This window comes from Drosophila mauritiana, chromosome 2R (assembly GCF_004382145.1).
Source record: "Drosophila mauritiana strain mau12 chromosome 2R, ASM438214v1, whole genome shotgun sequence".
NCBI classification, from domain to species: Eukaryota; Metazoa; Arthropoda; class Insecta; order Diptera; family Drosophilidae; genus Drosophila; species Drosophila mauritiana.
This window is the reverse complement of record NC_046668.1, coordinates 9,892,861-9,912,794: the sequence shown is the minus strand read 5'-3', so window position 1 is coordinate 9,912,794 and position 19,934 is coordinate 9,892,861. Positions and strand designations below refer to the sequence as shown.

Sequence of the window (19,934 nt, the reverse complement as noted above, 5' to 3'; positions counted from 1 at the left end):
AACTCCTCCACCGCCCGCCCCTAACAGCTCCCCACTGGGCGCACAATTTAGATGCGCGGCAATAGATAAACTTAAAGAGGCTTTTATTTAAACAAAGCGCAGCAGCAGCATCGCAAGAAACGGCAATGAAGCTGCTCACTGAGGCAGACAGAGAGTGAGATTTGGGCTCGTGGGGGAGCGGATCTAGCAAAACGGAGGTTGGGGCGACAAAAAGCTTCACTTTAAACGGTGCATCAGCATCTTTAACATTTTGAACTTAATATTGGAAAAACAATGAAAAAAGGAAAGCTTCTAGAGCGATGTCGTAGGATTATCAGGAAAATGTATTATAAGTTAGTTTTTTTCGTTTATCATATGCGATAATAATTGGCATAGATGGAAAATCCCTATTCGGACGGGACACATACCAATAAGCTTGATACATTTTCATTTGTTTGCTATACCATTACACTCAAGAGAAACCTTTTTTTATTTGTTATATGGATTTTACAACGACAAGACTTTTGAATTATTGCAAACAATGAGCTTTCAATGCAACCACTAAGCCCATCTTTGCAGGATTTCGAAACTACAAAACATTACAACAAGATTTCCCTCGGAGTCCTTGAATTCGACCCTGTACCAGCTAGCAGTAGCTAAGTGAGCCGCGCTGGGGAGTAAGAATGGGGACCCCGAGTTGAAGCCTGATCTCTGAGGCCCTGCTGCTGCTGTCGGGCGAAGCGCAAAAATGTATGTAGCTTACAAACGAGCAACAACAGAACAGAAACAGAAACAGAACAGAGCGCGGATTGGTGGTGCTCTCTTTCTGGCCCGCCAACAGGATCGATGGCCCTCGTTAGGTTCGCGGCTCTTTTTGTCAATCTCATAGGATCGTGGTGCTGTCCGACTAGCTATTTAAACGACAGATGTGGCTCGCTGCACAAGATCGGTGCAGATGTGGCTATTACTGCTACCAAAAAGTAGCAACTCTGTCGCTGCGATTTTGCCGCTTTTTGTCTATTTTTGCGTTCGTAGCTGCTGCTATTCGAGCTGATCTTTTAATCGAATCGTAGCATTTATTATGTTGCGACTGGGGATTGGATGTGGATTGGAGACTGTAATTGTTGTGATTTTGTGGCCAGTTTGTCTAATGTCGTTTAGCAAACAATGGACATGGCTTTGTCATAAGTTAACAAACAAAAACAAGCCGAGAAACAAATAGCTGGCATTGATTGCGAAAATTCATAATTCGTCTTTCAGCTTGTGCAATTTTGTGCGCTTTGACGTGCGTTGTGATTCGATTCGATTTGATTTTGTTTTGATTGGATTCAATTTCTTGTCTCAATTGAAATTTGCATAATTTATTCGTTTGAGAGCGTGCAGCTCTAATTGCAATTAACACGTGACGACGGCAGTAATCATCATCACCACCTCCATCATCATCAGCGTCGACAGTCAAACTCCCATTCCATTATCCCATTTCTCGATTCCCAACTCTGTTCCACTTGTCGACAGTTTGGAGAGAAAAATCAATAACAGGCATGTGGAAATTGTATTTAATTGACAGTTAAATGGTTTTCAACTCGCCATGGAAATCGATTGGGCTTGGCCCGCAGATGCCATTGGGGTTGTTGGGGCTCCAGGAAAAGGGGGATTTCCGAGGGGTTGTGCGTAACAGCCAATTAGCAGTGGAAAAGTTTTCGAGGAAAATTAATAAGTAGGAAATACCGTACATGTCAGAGGGAGGCAACTGATTTGTCAGCCCAAAGCGAAGAGGTGGTTTTACAAAAAACGGGGCGGAATATTTAAAGCAATTTAATGGGAAAACGATTAATTACTGGTTCGGAACTAAAGTGCCAATTATATATGATTGGTATGAATGAATAAAATAAATATCATTTAAATTTTAAAATAACTTTTTTAAGCTCCGTCACTGCTATACATCATTTTTGCCATAAGACATTGTATAACTTTTGAACCTTTTATGCTTTTAAGGATTTGCATGTCTTGCGGTTCGCTTTAGAATATAACCCTTTCTTATACTTCGCTTCCATTCCAATTCCCCAAGGCAAATAAATAAAACGCGACATTTGAGCCCAACTGACAATCACCTAATTACATGCACAAACACCGCCGCACACACTCTAATTGAAGTGCGAGGAGTGCGGCGACACAAGGAGCGAGACGGCCGATGGCAGGGGGAAGTGGGGTAATTGCAAGGCGATGGCCTGTCATCAGTTGCCGTGTGTGTAGCTGTTGTTGTTGTCGCTTGGGAACGCTTAAGCAAATAGCATTAAATAAAAGGTTAATAAATAGCACAAAGCACACACTGCGGTCGACCGAGTGAGCGAGACGGGTAGACAATATGGCCGACGCGGCTGACATGTGTGTGACGTGCATGTGCGCGAGAGGGAGAGGGAAAGCTCGCTGGCTTGCGTGTGCATGTGTGTGTGTGTGTGTGAGCAGGCAGTTTGTAACGCCTGCTTATTTATGCACGCGGGAAAGAGAGGACGAGCGAAGGGGGCACTTTGGCGGGTCCTTTCAATTCAACCGTCGCTCCTCCATGCAAATGTCAATTGTCAGTTGTTGTTGATTTAAGTTTATTTGGTACAACAATCAACTAATTACGGCTTGTTAAATTGCAGCCATTGAAATGACCGTTTAAACCATTCAATTTCAATCGCATGCAATTTACCCATTCCCCCTCTCGCTCGCTCCCTCTCTTGCGGTCTCTCTCACTTGGCTCACTGTCATGTGTCATTTGCGTGGATACATATTTGATTTATTCCCGATACTGTCCAGAGCGATGGTCATCGCATATCCACTGTGAAAGGATTGAGAATCTTGGATTTGGATTTTTGATTGCAGCTATATTTAAATTACAAAATGAGTGCATACTTTCTGGCGTTAGAATGTAAATAAATAAATAATAAAACTAATAAATAAGCTTTTGTGGAAATTTTTTAAACCGATCGATGTGAAAATTGGGATGTGGGTAAAAAATGTCCAATGGACTGCAGAGCACAAGGCTACAATGGAGTGGGTATTGATCAGCTTTCACCTTGGAAATTGCCGGAACGCCTACGATCTGTGGCCTATCATCGATAGGATCTGCCAGGAAAACCAAGACGAGAAACAACAAAAGCAAACGACGCCTCTGCAATTTGTTGTACACGAAATGCAATTTGCTTAAAATTTATCGCAATTTAATCATCAACATGGAAATATGCCCCCAAAGCGGACGAGGGAGTGAGATGGGAGAGCCCGGGGCGAGAACGAGACGGTGCGAGTGCAACAAAACTATTAACGCCAAACGATCGAGATGCCGTCCAAGATCTCGCTTCTTCTCCTCCCGGCTTCCTTCTTCCTCGCAAGAAGGGGTTCCAGTGCTCTTTCCACCTGCTCCCACCAAACGCTTCGGGCCAAATTCGCGATGGCAAATGTTTTCATTCATGGCATCCGCAAACTACATGCAAATAGAGTCGAATAGCAAATGGCCTATACATTAATTTTTATTGCAAAAGAAATCAAGAGAACTAAATGACTCAATCAGTTCTCAACAAACTGCCAGTTGTGTCAAAGAGTTTATCAACAGTAATTAAAATAAGCTTAAAGTCGAGTTTTCATTCACTGAATTCATTCACTTATTAGGTTTTAAAATATTACTAGTTACATGAAAATATCAGAATATCTTGCTTTTGATGCTCCCCATGGATACCCTGCAATGGCAAAGTTTAAGAGAAACAAAAGGTCAGGAGACCCAGCCAGGAAGAAGAAGAAGCGGACAAAGTCGGGGATCAGCGAAAAGAAAGAAGGGGGTTTTCAAGAGGCCACAAGCCATAACCGGGAAAATTTGCATTTTTGCCACATTTAACGGTTTTTGGTTTTTTTTTTCGTAAAAGCCACCGCTTCATTGCATTCAAAATTGATTTGTTCATGACGAACTCATTTCGTTGGGGGTAAGTGGGGGATGGAGGGGGTAGCAATAGCCAACTGCTGTTAACCCCAGGGACGAAATGCCAGCGATGAAAGCGGCTCGAACGGGCACCGACAATTAACCAAAAAAATTTCAACACACTTAACGCTTAATTGGATGGGGTCAGTGAGGTAAAAAACAATGAAAGCCAAAGAACCCGGGTAGCAAGACTACATTGAAATGCGAAGGAAAGCCGAAACTGTACGAAAGAATATGTGATGGTATTTAATCTGAGGGCATCGGACATTGACACATTCAAATCGATCAAACTTCTTGTGTTCGCTGTTGGGCGCCAAAAACTCATTTAAGTTTTGTGACCGGAAAGTGTCAAGTCACTGTAGCAAACGACAAAAGAAATACACATTTCTATTGATATTTGCACAAAATGGCAGTTCTGATTGCTGGTGACATTTGCACGCGAATTTGAGGCTTAAACAATTCTGAAATTTACGAATAAATATAGGTTTTGAAGGCTTTACTTAAATTATCGGGAGGGTATTGTGTGAACTGGGTATTTTTTGATTTTTTAACTTTTAAGCAAGCGTTCTGCACTCTACATTGTCTGCATAAAAACGTTTACTCCTTTAATCTTAAATGGCTTTCACAGCTCTGACAGCCTTCGCTAATGAGCTCCTAACTGCACAAAAAAGCTTAAACTGATTTTCCCATCAATTCCGAAACACCACGGAAAGCACACATGCAGCTCGACATGGCTGCATTATAATAAACATCATGTCAAGCCAAAAGGTCAGCGGCGAAAGGAAAGTCCTCCGATATTCACACAGCCTGCGGGTCTCATCGATACGGATTCCGAATGCCATTCCTGTTCCCAACCAGCTAACAAAAGTGGCTTAAATCAACGGATGACAATGCTAACGAAGCAGTCAGCAAACAACAAACAAACTGCGACACTTGGCAAGAGGAGCGGGCAAAAGTTAAGCCAGGATGGGGCTGAAGATGAGGAGGAGTAGCCAGGAGTCGGCACCTGGAATTGAGTGCAAAATATGGCGCAGCAAAGAGCAGAATAACACTGAGGCAAAAAGTCAGTTTAATTCGAACTTAAGTTAATTTAAACTTAATATATACCGGTAATTTGCATAACTTTTAGTTAAATAATAATTTTTCTAATATGGCATCATTTTAAGAATTATAAGCCCCCAAGTTATGAACTCGATTTCAGCAACTATTTTTCTCACTGTATCCAGTTGGAGGAGGTACTTCTTATGTCTTGTCTGGGCCATATCCATGTTACTTAGCGTCTTAGAGCAGTTGGCGCGTCATGTAGCCAATTAAAAAAAGCGAAAAACGACAAGCGCGAAGAGCGAAGACCGTAGAGCGGAGAATGGAGAATGGAGAAAGGGGGCTGCAGAACTGGGGGCTGAGATTCGACAATGGCGGAGGCTGGAGGTGCGGCAACTGGCTGTCCTGGTCACGATCTCTGCAAGCGTCGCCCAGAAATCTAAGCGAGGCAATCAAATTAGGAAAGAAACTAAGTTGAGTGCTTCTCGTAGACCTGACCCACAGCGAAAAGTAAAAGGGGGAGGTGGGAGCGCCTTAATTGCATCTTTAATGCGGCAGGAGCAGCACACACTCGTATGCTAATAAAGGTCAGGCGATATGCACATCTTGATAGGCGAGTGTCAACGTACCGTTGAACAAATTTCATGCCAAATTTTTGGTTTTTTGGCTTTTATTTTTTTTTGGTTTGAACGGCAGCTGGGACATTGCAACATGACACCTCGACATGACAGCAAAATGAGCTTCTGTTGCCCGACTCCTTTTCGAGATCTCTGCCGCAGCAGCAGCGGCAGCCACCGGAGTGAGTGACAACTGCAACGGCATGGCTTTCAAATATTTAACACCAGCCTCCAGCGGCAGCAGATTGGAAGCCCAAGTTTCGACGCACCAAATGCATGTGAAATCGATGCCGAAATCGAACTCACTTCGCACCAACAGAAAGATATAAACACGGACAGGGAGAGTGGACACTGCGAGTACAGTGAACATTAGCTAAAGACTAAACATTGCAATCAATGCATTGATGCGGTGTTATCTATTCTAATTAAATTGGCTTCACAGCTCTCGCCAAATTATCGTCGCATTCCATCAGCTAAGCTTTTTTTTGAATAACTTATTTCGGTGGCAGTGCATGTAGTGACGAAGCGCACCTGGTAAATAAATCTGTTTTATTGGTCCTGTCACGAGATGCATATATAACTCCATTTAGATGTCTCAATCCTATCAAAAAGTTCCTTTTTTTTAAATTAAAAATATAATAATAGAGGGAATGGTTTTGTTGCTCATTATCTAGACCATTATACAAAACAGTTAGCGATGAAGTACTGTATCTTTTGCATTCGGGCAAGGCAACTCTCTTTGATTCGACCAATGCCAGTTTGGCATTCATTTATTCGCATCTGTTGCCAATTTACAAAACTCAATTTCAGCCTTTTTGCGTTCCGTGTGATTTTCGATTTCGATTTGGTTTTTGCTGGTTTCTCGAGTTTTTTGTCAAACGTCGAGCCGCCTTAATTGATTTTGGCGCTTTAACGAGGCGCAAAACAAACACACTCCCAGTCAACCAAAAAATAAGAAAAAAAATCAAACCCATTTGACAGCTTTGTAGGCCGAAACGAACTTGGCTATCGGAGTGTTAATTGAACGCGAAATTGTAACGCGATTGAAATTGTAATGCGTGATTAAAGTAAATAGGTTGGTATCTAATTGAATCAGTTGGTTGTATCTTAACGATTCCCATTTGACCTTAGTCGAACAAGCCCGATACTTATCGGCCTCCACAATAAAATGGCACAATGGTTTTAAATTTTTTATATTTTTTATTTCATGTTGTAATCATGCACTCTGTCGTTTTGCATTTAATTTTGGTTGCATTTTTGGATTCTGTCAGCTTTCAATTAGTTTTCCGTAATATTCGTAATTGCTCATCACCGCTGATATTTGTATTTATATATCGGTTTATTATATGTACACCTTTGAAATTCGGACACTTCTATGGAAGGGGTATGGCCCGCAATCCGTATCCGATTCGTAATTACACATATTTTAATGAGTTCTCAGCTTTATGCACCTAAATGTGTAATGGTAAACTTCTTGTTTGCTTATGCAAGAAACAGTTAAAATCGCTTAGGCTGTTTATTATTTCCAATTTAATCATAAGTATATTTAATTATCCACCGATCTCTACGATAATATTGGTTTAATATTCTCGTTAATCGTTTGTCTTATTTTCTTGTGCTTCGTTTAATTTTTTACAGTATTGCAAGTAGTCTCATTTATGTAGATTAAATATTTGTTAATTAAACATACATACGTATTCTTTTTGTTTTGGATTTCATTACTTAATTACCACAACAAGCGTTTCCAGTTTTCTTTTTTGGTTTACTAACAATACATTCATATACAATATTTGATAAGGGAATCAGCTCAACTGCTAAGTGGATTGGATTCGATTCAATGGGCCCTAAGTCCCCGAAAAAGTAAGAAAATGATTGAAACCATTAAATCAACTCAAGTAAACGGCAAGTAAAATATAAGTATTATTTTGTAAAATGAAAGATAATCAAAATGCACCTCAAAACCTTTTGAATCTCTAGTACTTTAAGATCTATACAGAGAGGCTACATGCAGATTAAGCTATTAATACTCGATTGGTAATTTTCACGTATTAGTTAGTTATAGAGCGTAATCGATAGGCTGATAGGATGTACTGGAGATAAATGGGAGGGGTAACTTCTACGCACAAGTATCCTCTAGAATCTAGAGTCTAGATGTGTCTGCCGTCTTCGCTGTAAACAATTTCACATGTAGTTCTGGTTAAGTTCAAATACGAATACGCAAAATGGCTGTATCGATTATATATAATACATAAATATTTGTTTTTTTATATATATTGTATAATTTCCCTTTGTGTTTTACGTTTACACTTCATGCAAAAGAAGTTGAAAACTGTTAAGTACATATAAAAAATATGAATATTCAGCCTTGTTCTGAACACAGCTTGCAAACGAATCAGAAAACTAATGAATCCCTTAGAAATCTCAAGAAATATTGTGCTTTTGGATCAATGTAAACTTAGTTTTAATGAAAAGAAACAAGTAATTACGGAATTAATCTTAAAGAGCAATCGGAATTCAGACCAAGGCTGGTTATTATAACTATTTACAGATATTGTAAAATACTAGACAAAATGAGTTAAAAAACTCTTACAAAGTCAAAGCTATGATTTCATGGATTCTTACTAAATTTCTGCCCAAGATCCTTAAGTTTGTTTTGCATCGATGATCCGAAAATTGAAAATGGAAAGATAAATTTTTACTCGGATATCAGACAGTCGGCATTAATCGTATTTATGTTTATATACACAGCTATAATTCACATTATATATTTCGCTTACTAATTTGTTATATGTTGACTGGTTAGAAAGAGTTTCGTGTTCGTGTTTACCCGTATTTGCTGTTGCAGAAGTGTCAAATCATAAAAGTTGTACGCATCACAATCGGTATATATGGTTTATGTTTCATGTTTTATGGAGGATAAGATTAAGATAAAGGAAGGATCGAAGAAGACTGAAGCTGTGGCCATCGTCAGATATTCCGATACTACAAATTTAAGGTACGAGATGTAAGATGTAAGATACTAACATGCAATCCCTCAGTTAGAGGTGGATTTGGTGAAACTGATGAGGGGTTCGAGTGCTGAAACTGAAAATGGTAAAATGGGAAACCAAACAGAAAATGATGATCTCGCTATCAGTTGTCGCTGCACGAATTTCGGATTAATCAGAGTTTTGCTCGGTTTAAGTTTGCAATTTGTTTTCCATTTTATTATCGCTCTTGCTTACGCTCTTACCGATCTACAATTTACAATCTACGAAATTACATCGCTATATAATTATTGTTAAATATTTTTGTTTTGCTTTACTCGGTTTTGTTTTGGATTTTAAAATATTATCGTTATCATTATAGTTTATATTATATCTTTATTATTATGATGTTTATGCTGTCGTAGCTCATGCCGCCATCGCAAAAACATGCATTCATGTTTGCCGTTACGAATACAATTAAAATTATTACCTTGTACAAAAAATAATAATAATAATAGCATACAATAGTAGTGTTCTTCTGCAACTCCCTACATCTCTCTCAATCAGTTGCCTCTGAAGTTCCATTCCTTAGTTAAAAAAACTAAATGTAGTTTAATGTGTTTTCTTTCCGTTTAAGTTACAGGATAAGTTAATTTAATTTACGTACATTGAAAAATGTTGTTACTCTTTTGTTTTTGTTTTTGTTTCTACGGGCTGCCCCGACTTGCCTCGCCCCAACTTTTGGGTTCGGGGTGGTGCCGGGTGGGGCCGATGGGTCGTCGGTGGAGCAGCCCGGCTAAAGCGCGTGGTTCTGAAACGGCGTAAGCCGGAGAGAAGGGCTTTCTTCTCCATCGTTACAACTATCGTATCACTAAACATAGTTTTATTACAAATAATTCTTGCAGTTATCTTGTGTGTTTCGCAATTATTATCGAATATTTACAATTTGCTATTTAACACTTGAGTTTTTGCTGTGGTTGTTGGTGTTGGACAGGAGGGGGAGAATGGAGCTTGGATTGGATTGGTAGTCTGTAGCCCAAGAGAAAGAGCCAAGTTCTCTGTATGCATTTTCATATACATTGTACATATATATATATAATTGTTTTATTATTTTAATTCTTATTATGGTTTTAGGGTTAGGCGATCTTGAAAAATAAGACCTACATCATTATACACACATATGCTTCTATATATAGGCTATAGAAAATCAAATTAAGCGAACTTTGTTAATGGTGGCATTCAACTATACAATATCTCATATTCATCCCGCTCTCTTGGCCCTTTCTACTCTGGCTAACAGATTCTCCTTCTGACGTTTACATTTCGCTTCTGAATTAGGTTTTCAGAAAATCGTATTTTATTCACACCAACAAGTTCGAGGGATTCCTGGGAGTGCGCGGGTTTTGTGTATGCGTATGAACTTCTGAAAAACATACTAACTGATTGGCTTTAGACCAGCTCGCTCTTGTTCACCAAACAAACGGTGCAGCTGCAGTGATGCTGCTGCAGGAGCTGGCCCAAGGCCACTTGGGCGTCCGCCAAAGGCAGGGATATGGCCACCGCCTGGGTTTCCGCCTCCGTTTGCGTTGATGCCAAACTGAGCAGAGGGCCGTTGGGCCCTTGCAAGGGTTGTGCTCGATGTTAGCTGTTGCTGCCGCTGCCATCGGCGTCTCATCTGTTGATGGTGGACGTCACACCAGCTCCCCCAACACCCGCGCCTGCCGATCCTCCTCCGCCAGCTCCCGTGGCATTGACACCGCTGTTCAAAGGTCCTCCATTTCCGCCAGCTCCACTGCCATTGTTGTTATTATTGTTGTTGCTCGTGGGCAGTACAACTCCTCCGTTGTTTGCGCTGGCTATCACCTGCTCCACTGTCAGGGCTTTCCCCACTTCCTTTGCACTCAGTAAGTTGCCATCTTGGCTGCTCACGTTGTTCGCATTCGTGGTAACCAACTGCCTAATAGTCGTGGTGGTAGGACCTACAGCACCGCCGGTACTGTTAACAGTGGTGCCCAGCGGCAGCGTTCTAGTAATGATCGCCGAATTGTTGAGTCGTCCACGGAGCACCTGCTGCAATCCTCCCGGTCCCAGTTGCATCTGCATCTGACCACTGTTGTTCTTCTGCAGCGGTTTCACATTCAGCAGACTGGTGTACAGCACACGTTTGTCGCCCTGGCCAGTTTGCGAATTTCCCGTAGTGGCCAATGTTTTCAGCTTCTGATGCTGCTGTTGTTGCTGCTGCTGTTGTGATTTGTTCAGCAGCACTGTTGTGGCGCCCACCTGCTGCGTTTGCTCACCCGTCCCCGCACTGCTCACAAAGTTAAGCTTGAGATTGGAGTTAGGCAGCTCCTTGTAGTGGAGCTTTTGGCCGGCTGCCGCCGCCTGCAGTTCGCTGGCAGTGGCGATGGTAAAGTTACCAGCGGATCCGCCTCCACCACTGTTGCTGCTGGTCAGGAAGATCTTGTTGGCCTGCTGGGGTGTCGCCTGGGCGGTGATAATAGCCGTTGAGGCAGGGTGCAGGCTGTAGTTGTGATTAGCTGCAATCGCCGCCGCAGAGTTGGGCTTTAATTGCTGCTGCTGAGCTTGGCCAGACACCGACTGCTGCTGCTGCAGACTTACATCCACGAGCAGTGGAAACTGTGACACCTTGATCACCTTGCTGAGCTTCTGCAGCTGCTGTTGTTGCTGCAGGCCGTCGCCGGTTTCCATCTGATCGCCACTGTTGCCCGTCGATGTGGCCACCAAGTCATCCAATTCCTCATGCTGCACCAATTGTTGAAGCTGCTGCTTGGTCAGTTGAATCTGTTGGTGCTGTTGTTGTATCTGCTGCTTGCGCGGCAACTTCCGATTGAGAAGAAGTTTGTTGATGTCTGCAATATAAATTAATTATTTAATGTATGATAACAAAAAGGAATCCAAACGTCAAAAAATGAGTTTAGCGAAAAAGTTTATAAATGCAATAGTGAATGGAATCCCTAAGAATTTATAAAGGAAATCCCCTTAGAATAGAAAGAAATCGGACAACAAACTATAAAATGACATTCGAAAGCAGAATAAGTTTTTAAAAAATCTAAAAAGAAAAAAATCTCTTACCTGTGTTCTCTGGCCCGTTAAGCTGCCTTTTCTGGGTGGCCCGGCTGGTCCAGAGGATCTGGTTGGTTACCGCCTTCGGCGAGGAGTCCACCGTGGTAGAGAGCACTGCTGTGGTGGCCACCGCCGTGTTCGTCCCGCTCACCTGGCGCCAAACAATCGGTTGCTGCTGCACCAACTGCTGCTGTTGCTGCTGCACATTGTTGCGAGTGGGTGTGGCGACAAGCAAAGGCGTACTGGTGGTCACCTGTTGCACCTGTTGTTGGCCCTGCTGTTGCATGCCGGCAATGCTGTGCACGGCTAACTGCTGGCCACTGGCCGTGTTGATGATGTTCACACTGGATCCTGAGTTGCCACTACCACCAGAGGAGATATCATCGTTCTGCACCTTTACATTGGACAGCGTGATGACTGTGTTGGGTCCAATTGAAGCGGTGGTTGCTCCTCCAGTTGAGACTCCGGCTTTCTGGATGGCATATGTGACCTTCTGAGAGGCAGAAGCTGCAGCTCCTGCTGTGACAATCTCGCCGCAGCTTGTTGTGTAGATCAAATGGTTGCCAGTGGCGCCAGCGCCGGCAGCTTGTAGGGGCGTCAGGGAGCGCGAGGGATCCCGCTGCATTTGGAAGAGTAACTGCTGCTGGGGATTCTGATTTTGATTGGGGTTTTGAGGTGTCGCCTGTCGCTGCTGGACGGTCACATTTCGGAGTTGAGCTTGTGCCAATTGATGCTGCAGTTGTTGCTGGGCGGTGAGTGTGGGGAGTGGACTGCTCCCCGTGTGCGGGGTTATGGTCACTATATCGCCCACAGCTGCTCCTCCGCCGTATTCTGTGCGTGCGATGATCTGCGGACCAGAGTTGGCAAACTGATTGAGCAATTGCGTCACCTGTGGCTGCTGCTGCTGCTTTTGCGTGCTTATCTGGGCGGGTATGTTGATCAGCTGCGTCGTGGGCAATGTAATAGCCTGCGGCTGAAGCTGTTGCGGCTGTGGGACAACGGGAACAACCTCCGACTGGGGTTTCTCAACCGCCTCAACCTTCACAGGCAAATTCGCTGTTTCCTTGACCACAACTTCCGGCTGTTCAACTTCTGCTGGCGGTTCCTCTTTGGGAGGGACTCCAACAGGAGGAGCTTGACTGAAGAAAAGTTCTCGTTCCTTTAGAGTCTCCGCCGTGGGACACACAGTAAAGGCGGAGCTACCCACTGAAGCTTGATTCAATCTTGCCTTGCGGTTGCGACCCGCGCGCTTCGATGAATCGGCTGCACCCTTGGGTTTCTTCTCGTCTATACAATCCAACAGCTGATCGTCGATTTCCACTTCGTCCACGGCTGCCTCGCCATCTAGGATACCGTTCCAAAAACTAGTAGCTTGGTTCAATGCCTTGGGATCATCCATAACGCACTCCTGCAGGATGTTGTCTAGCATATGCTCGTGGTTGTCGTCGTCGTCATCGCCCAACAGGTTGTTGATATCGTTTAGGGAGTCACCACCACTGAGGTTAAACTCTAGCGCAGATCCTGACCCTGACCCAGAGCAGTTTGGACTCTTGCTGCTGCCGCGAGCGTAGTCCTGAGCTTGGACCGTTTGCAGCAATTGGGCATCTGACTCGAGATCCCTGTATTTAAAGCCACTGCTCAAGAAGTACGAGCTAGAATCGCTTTCCTCTGCTTCTCGCTTTCCTAAGCGATTTAGTTCCACACTTATGGGCGTGTCCTGCGTCCAGTCGACAGCGTGACTATCACACGTCTTACCCACTTCGCAATCTTGGCTATCGGACAGCTCATCTGTGGGAGTTTTGGGCCGGAAGTGAAGCCAATCGCGCCGGATCTCCGAAAGCAGTTCATTGCAGATGTCTAGACGCTGGCTGGAAGTGGGCGACAGTCCACCCATGTAGTCTGCATTGAATTCTTCGTCAACAGGAGCTTGTACAAACAGGTCCTTCGGCCTCGCATGCACTTGGCTGTTGCGGATATTTCGCAAGCGAATCACGTCCGGCAGCTGGTTCAGACAGGGAGCAGCTTCATCCTCTTCCATCTTCCTGGCGGCCTGCATCTGTTCATGCTGTACCTGTTGCTGATGCTGCTGGGCCTCCAGTTCCTTCTTGACCGCCGTATGCCGGATGATACTGCTCAGCTGGGCGAGATTGACATCGTCCTCCGCTTCATCGTCCATGAGTTCGGAGACGGAGGTCTGCGCGGACAGCAGGACAGCTGCTGTACGAATGCTGCTCAGGGGCTCATTGGAGTCGTCGGCATCGATCATCTCGCGCTTTATCGTCTTAGCCACCTCCTCCAGCGATGGTCCCGGATTCGGTGCCGCAAGCGTGCCCGTCGATGCGGCTGCCTCCGCTGCAGCGGCTGCTTCAGCGGCACGAGCGGCGGCCGCTGCCGCCGAGGTGGAGGCTACCGGTTGATCCTCGCTTTCGCCGCCGACGAGCTCCTCCTCCTCCTGCTTTATCACATTGATTTTTTCGCTTATGCTAACATCCTTATTCATAACGTTACTACTACTACTATTGTTGTTGTTCAACACGGTATTGTTGTTGTTGTTGTGGTTGGAACGGTGGTGTTGCTGATGATTGGCTCGCGGGGACTGCAGCGGCTCCGGATCATTCATTTCCAGCAACTCTGGCGCCATATTCTCAGAAACTTCCGTGTTCTTACCCTCTTCCACCTTTAGTTTTTGTCCCAGAACCAATGCCAAACGCTGAAGGTAGGCCCTGGGTAATGGACGCAGATCTGGTTTAGTGTCCTCTTCCTCCAGTTGAACATCTTCAGCGGTTGCCATCGCTTCCGAAGACCTCTTTAGACGCTTTGCGGCATTAAGTTCTCGCAACTGTTGCTTCTTGCGACGCAGGCGGCGACGTTTCTGGCGAAGATCAGCACAACTTTGAGGTAACGTAACCGCTGAGCTGTAGATTCCAAGCCGTGACACATTCTCATCGTCACTGGCTACGAATTCATCATCTACATCGTTCTCATATTTCTCCTCAAGCTCCCGTTCTTTGCTCTCCCGCCCAGATTCCGTCGCAGCAGCAGGCTTCTCTGTATCGCTTGGCGCCTCCTCCTTTATCAGATCAGGAACAGGATGCTCACCATCGACTGGCTTTCCAGTGGGAACCAGATCCACCACCGTGGGCGGTGAACTGGGCTTGCACAGCTGATCGGGATCCCCTTGCTTCATTTTATCGCTACATTTTTTGACCGCCACGGTTTCCATCACCGTGTAGTCAAGCTGCGACCAAAAGTCGTCGAAATTCGTTGTGGCCCGGTCCAGCAGGATGCGACCGCCACGACCCAATCGACGACGTGCGAAGCCAATGCAGCGTGGTCTGTAAAATTAGCCCGATTTGGAGTGAGTATGGGCATTTACATGGGCCAAAGAGAATGGCAACAAACCTGGGATAATTGAGGGAGGTCAGTGTGTAACGGTACTTAGCATCCGAGCAAGCACCACTGGGCGCCATCTCCTCGTCGGCTGAGTCCCACGGATAGCGACCATCTCGTTGTCGAGTCTGTTGTGCAAATGAAAGCAATTAAAGTCTGCGTAATTTTTGGATCCAAGCACGGGATCAAAACACTTACCGGTAGGTAAACACAGCTTGATCTGCGCCTAAATGCAAACGGCGACTCCTCTTCGCTCTCGGAGCCCAGCTTGTTGCCATTCTGGGCACCGGCTCCAAAGTAGTCCTCCTCCTCGCTGTCCGCAATGGAGTCGTTGGCTGCCGGCGAGGCACTCTGCTGCCTGCTGAGGTGGTGCAGATGGTGGGGCAGGTGATGCGCGGGCGAGACTCCGGCGCCACCAGACGCCGGCAAATACTGTTGTTGCTGGTGCTGCTGCGGTTGCTGCTGCTGGTGCTGCTGCTTGTCGCGGGGCAATTTGTGCTTGCGCTTCTTGTAAGGACGCTTCTCCTTGCGACTGCTGTTCCCATTCCCACTGCCACTGATGGCATCTAGAAGAACAATTGAAAATTCGGTTAAACAGTGTGTGACAAAAATGTTTTCTTTAGGAAACAGGTGGACAAATGTAACCAGATATGAGCTAAACAAAATATTTAATATTTAAATTAAGAAAAGGAAGATAACACGATGTAAATTAAATTAAAAATCAATGATTATCTATTTTTAAAAGGCATATGAATACCTAAATGACCAAATAAGTTAATCAAGCAGACATTGTTAATTATTGCATGAAAATTTCATTTTTGACTAGATATTCCCTGAGCGATTTAACGCAGTGTGATTAGGACATCTGCAATTAAATACTAGATGTAATCCCACCCTTACCCATTGTCAGATTCGACGAGTTCAGGTACTGCGACGCTGAGCCAAAGACATTCGCATTGCCTGCCGCTCCAGCACCGCCCGGCAGCAGACCCGTGGGCAGGGCGGCTAGAATGGCACCAGCCGTTCCCACCGCCGCCGCCCCTTGTGAGTATTGATTCGTATACAATGGATTATACGCGGGTCTGCAAATAAACAAGGAGTATTTCAGTACCTTTCTGCATAAGTAAAAGGTGTCCGAAAACGCACCTTGTGTTCTTGTACTGAGAATTCAGCTCGGAGTAGACAGCACCGTTGAAGTCGCGCATCTCAACGCGCTTCTCGAAGATGTTCACCGTCATCTTGAGATGATCGCGCTTCGTCTCCTCGCGTCGCCTCACCATCTCCAGTATAGTGGTGGCGCGCTGCAGGTCACGTCTAGAGGACAGGGAAAGAATGGATTAGTTAGGGTCAGGTATGAAAAGCTGGGCAATAAAATATGCTGGCTAACGAAAACTACCTGGCATTTTATAAACAAAATGTTGTATATGGAAAATTCCTCGTTAAGAATATCATGCATAAAAGGACTGAATTTTTATCGGACACAAATGGAATTTATATGATACAGAGAGAGAAAATGTTGTATTGCTTTCAATAAAAGGTTTTGAGATGAATCAGTAAAACAATAATCATTGGCACGTTCTGGGTTGCAGTGTAGCCCGATTAGCCAGCATTGACAAATTTCTCAACCGACATTAGGCAAACTTCACTCGATTCTTACCGCAGCTTGAGCATCTTTTCGTAGGAGGCCTCGTCGTTCTTTCGATTTTTGCGCGTTTGCATTTTCTCGGTGCGACGACGAAAAGCCAAGTACGGATTGTTGGAGCTGGCGCCTGGTCGACTCTCAGTTTTCACAGTGAGGATCAGCGGGTGTTGCTGGAGAATGAATATGATAGTTGATTTAGTATATCGCCGCAGCCAATAGCCAAGCTAAGGGTTTATATTACCATCTTGAGGCGTTTGTTCAGCCAGTAATCGTAGACGGATATGCTGGTCTCGTCGTCCTGGTTAAGCAGCGACTTGGCCTCGTTTAGCGTGACCACCGTTTGGCCGGAGCTCTTCTCCAGTCGGTCCATCATCTGCTCGAACTTGAGTTCGGTGAGCTCCAGGCGCTGCTGCTGACTGAGCCAGTCCTCATCGGCACTGTCCATGTCGTAGTCAGGGACCTCGGTATCCAGCCCAAGAGCTGAGGGTTAAGCAATTGTAAATTAGTTGGTCCAACAATTACACGAAACTACAGTAGTTATTGAATTTCATTCAATATTGATAGGGAATTTAAAAATAATGTTCTAAGCCCGCAAATCAGAATGAATTACTCTGCTCTGTTAGTTGATTTTTGCTTACGTTGCATGTGGATCATTTGGCGGGGCATCTTGTAGTCCGGCGGATAGTAGGCATCGTAGAAGGGCTGATCCGTCTGCAGCACCTCGGGCGTAGGGATGATCAGACCCGTGCATATCGCTCGCTGCAAGTGGTGCTCCTACAAGGGATAAGGGATAAAATTAGTTTCATCCAAAATTAAGGATCACTGAGAAACTTCTTACCGACTCCTCCTCCTTCTCCATGCCACTGGGCATTTGAGGCACTGCCCGGTTGATGGCTGAGTACTCGGGCAGGTCGGGCAGCTCCTCCGCCAAGTAGATGGGCATCTGCTTGGACGGATCCAAATGGCGGGCTCTGAACGACAGCTTGGACATCTTGCTGGCTTTTGTTTGGGTTTTGGTTGTGGGTGGTTTTGGATTGGGTTGTTGTGGTGTGTGGAACGTTTCTATTTGCTGTTGCTGTGGCTGATTTGAGAGTTTGCCTAGTGGAATCGGCTGCTTAGGTGGCTATGGATGCTATGGAGGCTACGATTGCTCCGGCGGTCCAACTGCAGTGGGCAGGACTAGTGCTGCAACTGCTAATTTGGATTCTGGAGGATCTACTCCGATGCGTGGTCGGCGTTGTGTTGGCTCCTCTACTCGCTGTCGAGGGGGCTGTATATGTTAGCTGGAGATGGGGCTTGCTGGGATAAAACAGGTGCTGCTGCTTCTGATCCTGTTCCTGACACCGATCCCGATCTTGAGCACCGGGGCTGCGGTGGCTGTGGCTGCTCTGCCAGCTGGTTAACGCAGCCCCTGTGCCCGTTGCCCTGGCCGAAGACGTAGTGCTACTGCTGGTGAGGATTAAGTGTGGATTGGCGACTATGTAGGGCGTGTCCTCCTCCTCCCCCTGGACACTCTCCCGGCGGTCCGCCTGCCGCTCGTCCTCCTCCTCCGCCTCCCTCGCCTGTCGTCCTCCTTGATCCTCGGGAGCTTTGGCTGACAGCGCCGACAGCAGGATAATGGCCAAGGAAACGATTTGGTGGCAATTACGACGACAACGCAATAGTAGCAACAACAGTGACAGTGAATGCAGCAAATGTGTCGACGACATTTTTCACGTTGAAATCGAAGGTTCTGTGTGAATTGGCATAATTACGTTCATCAAATTTGCACATTTCAGTTCATCATCGTTTTAGGCTAAATCAAAATTGGGTTCTTCTTTCTTTTTGGTTATTTGTTGTCTTCCCCTTCTTGTTATTATTTATTATTATTTCGCCTTGGCTGTCGTGTTATCGGTTGGCTGATAAAAAAATCTAGAATTGAGAACAACAACAAAAACTAGTAAGTAAACAACTCACACACACACATGCATACATTGAAATGTAAGGGCGGCGCGCGCGGGAAAAAACTCACAAATGCACATATATTTGTATATTTCTTTGCTTTTGCATTAAATTAATATTAACACGCACAAAAACACGATCACAATGAGTCATGGTTTTTTTTCTTATATTTAAATGCGATAAAATGCAAAATCATAGAAAGCCGAGACGAAGAAAAAGGCGGCATAAACAAACACACGCGCGCAAACACACATCTCAAACAAACGCGGCGAATTTAATACTGCCTTTTCCGCGAGATATTTCACTGTGCAGAGCCCTGTTAGCTAACATTTTGTTTGTACAGAACTCTGTTAAGTGAGAAAAAAAAACGATATCAAACTCCGCCTCATGTGGGTTTTGTTTTTTGCTTTTATCTAGTTAATTAGTAATCAGCCATCGAGTGCGTATGTTTTTCTGGGCCAGCGCTAATTTTTTACACACTTTACCGCACTTTTCATGCATCAGCGAGCGCAATCTGGTTGATAAATCGCCCGAAAAATTTACACATATAAACCCGATTTTGCGTATAGCGTGGTTTCGCTGGAAAGCAATAATGGCGGCCAGAGAGCCGAACACCGACGACGCCGCGGACTGCGGGGCCACGATTTATTTGCGCCGTCGGCGGCGATAACGATGAGCGGTCGCCGATTAATTTGCCGCAATTTCACTGCAGGGCCCTGTCATATATTGCCAAAAATGAAATATTCACTGCTAGAATTTTTAAATGGCTTTAACATTTAGTTTTCCTTTCAAAATATATATTTTAAAACTGCTGCCGTTATCGATTAATCGGCGTTGGCAGCGCTAAATAGCCGGCCTATTATTCCGATGACACTCCGAACGTTTGTCAGCGCCCCCTGGCGAGCTCTTCGCGCACTATGCCCAACGCTGCATGATTTTTTTTTTCCCAAACAAAAAAATCGATTTAGATTTTTTCACGCACTTTTTTCACACTCTTTGCCGGGCGTTGGGGCCTCTTATATGATTAAATGATGTGGTTTTCAGCGTATTTACCACTGCCGCACCGTTTACAGCTAAATTCAAGCAATTGGCTTAGCGCAAACGCGTAAAATCGTTCTTCAGCAGCGGGACACGTTTTTACTTATGGGCGGCCATTACGAATGAAAATTCGGAGTTGTCGGAGTCGAACGAAATCGTCGCCACACTGGCGAAATTATTTTGGCTAGGCCTCCAGGCGAAATAGTTAACCGTTTTGAGTGCGGTTTTCAGCTAAATCTGTGGAATTTTGTGAGGGGTTGCATGCATACATTTGGATAGCC

The 19,934-nt window shown here is 44.9% G+C and overlaps 1 protein-coding gene across 1 annotated transcript; it reads right to left on the bottom strand.

Moving 5' to 3' along the window:
• Window positions 1-10,134: 10,134 nt before the first annotated feature.
• Window positions 10,135-19,785, bottom strand: LOC117138336. The gene is made up of 11 exons (XM_033300374.1): window positions 19,598-19,785; window positions 17,513-18,585; window positions 17,313-17,448; window positions 16,916-17,154; window positions 16,690-16,844; window positions 16,179-16,346; window positions 15,933-16,114; window positions 15,231-15,598; window positions 15,045-15,160; window positions 11,652-14,977; window positions 10,135-11,428 (listed from the first exon to the last, which is right to left on the bottom strand). The coding sequence occupies exons 2-11, from the start codon at window positions 17,663-17,665 to the stop codon at window positions 10,230-10,232; spliced, it is 6,042 nt and encodes a 2,013-aa protein (XP_033156265.1). The 5' UTR covers window positions 17,666-18,585; window positions 19,598-19,785; the 3' UTR covers window positions 10,135-10,229.
• Between the last annotated feature and the right edge of the window lie 149 nt (window positions 19,786-19,934).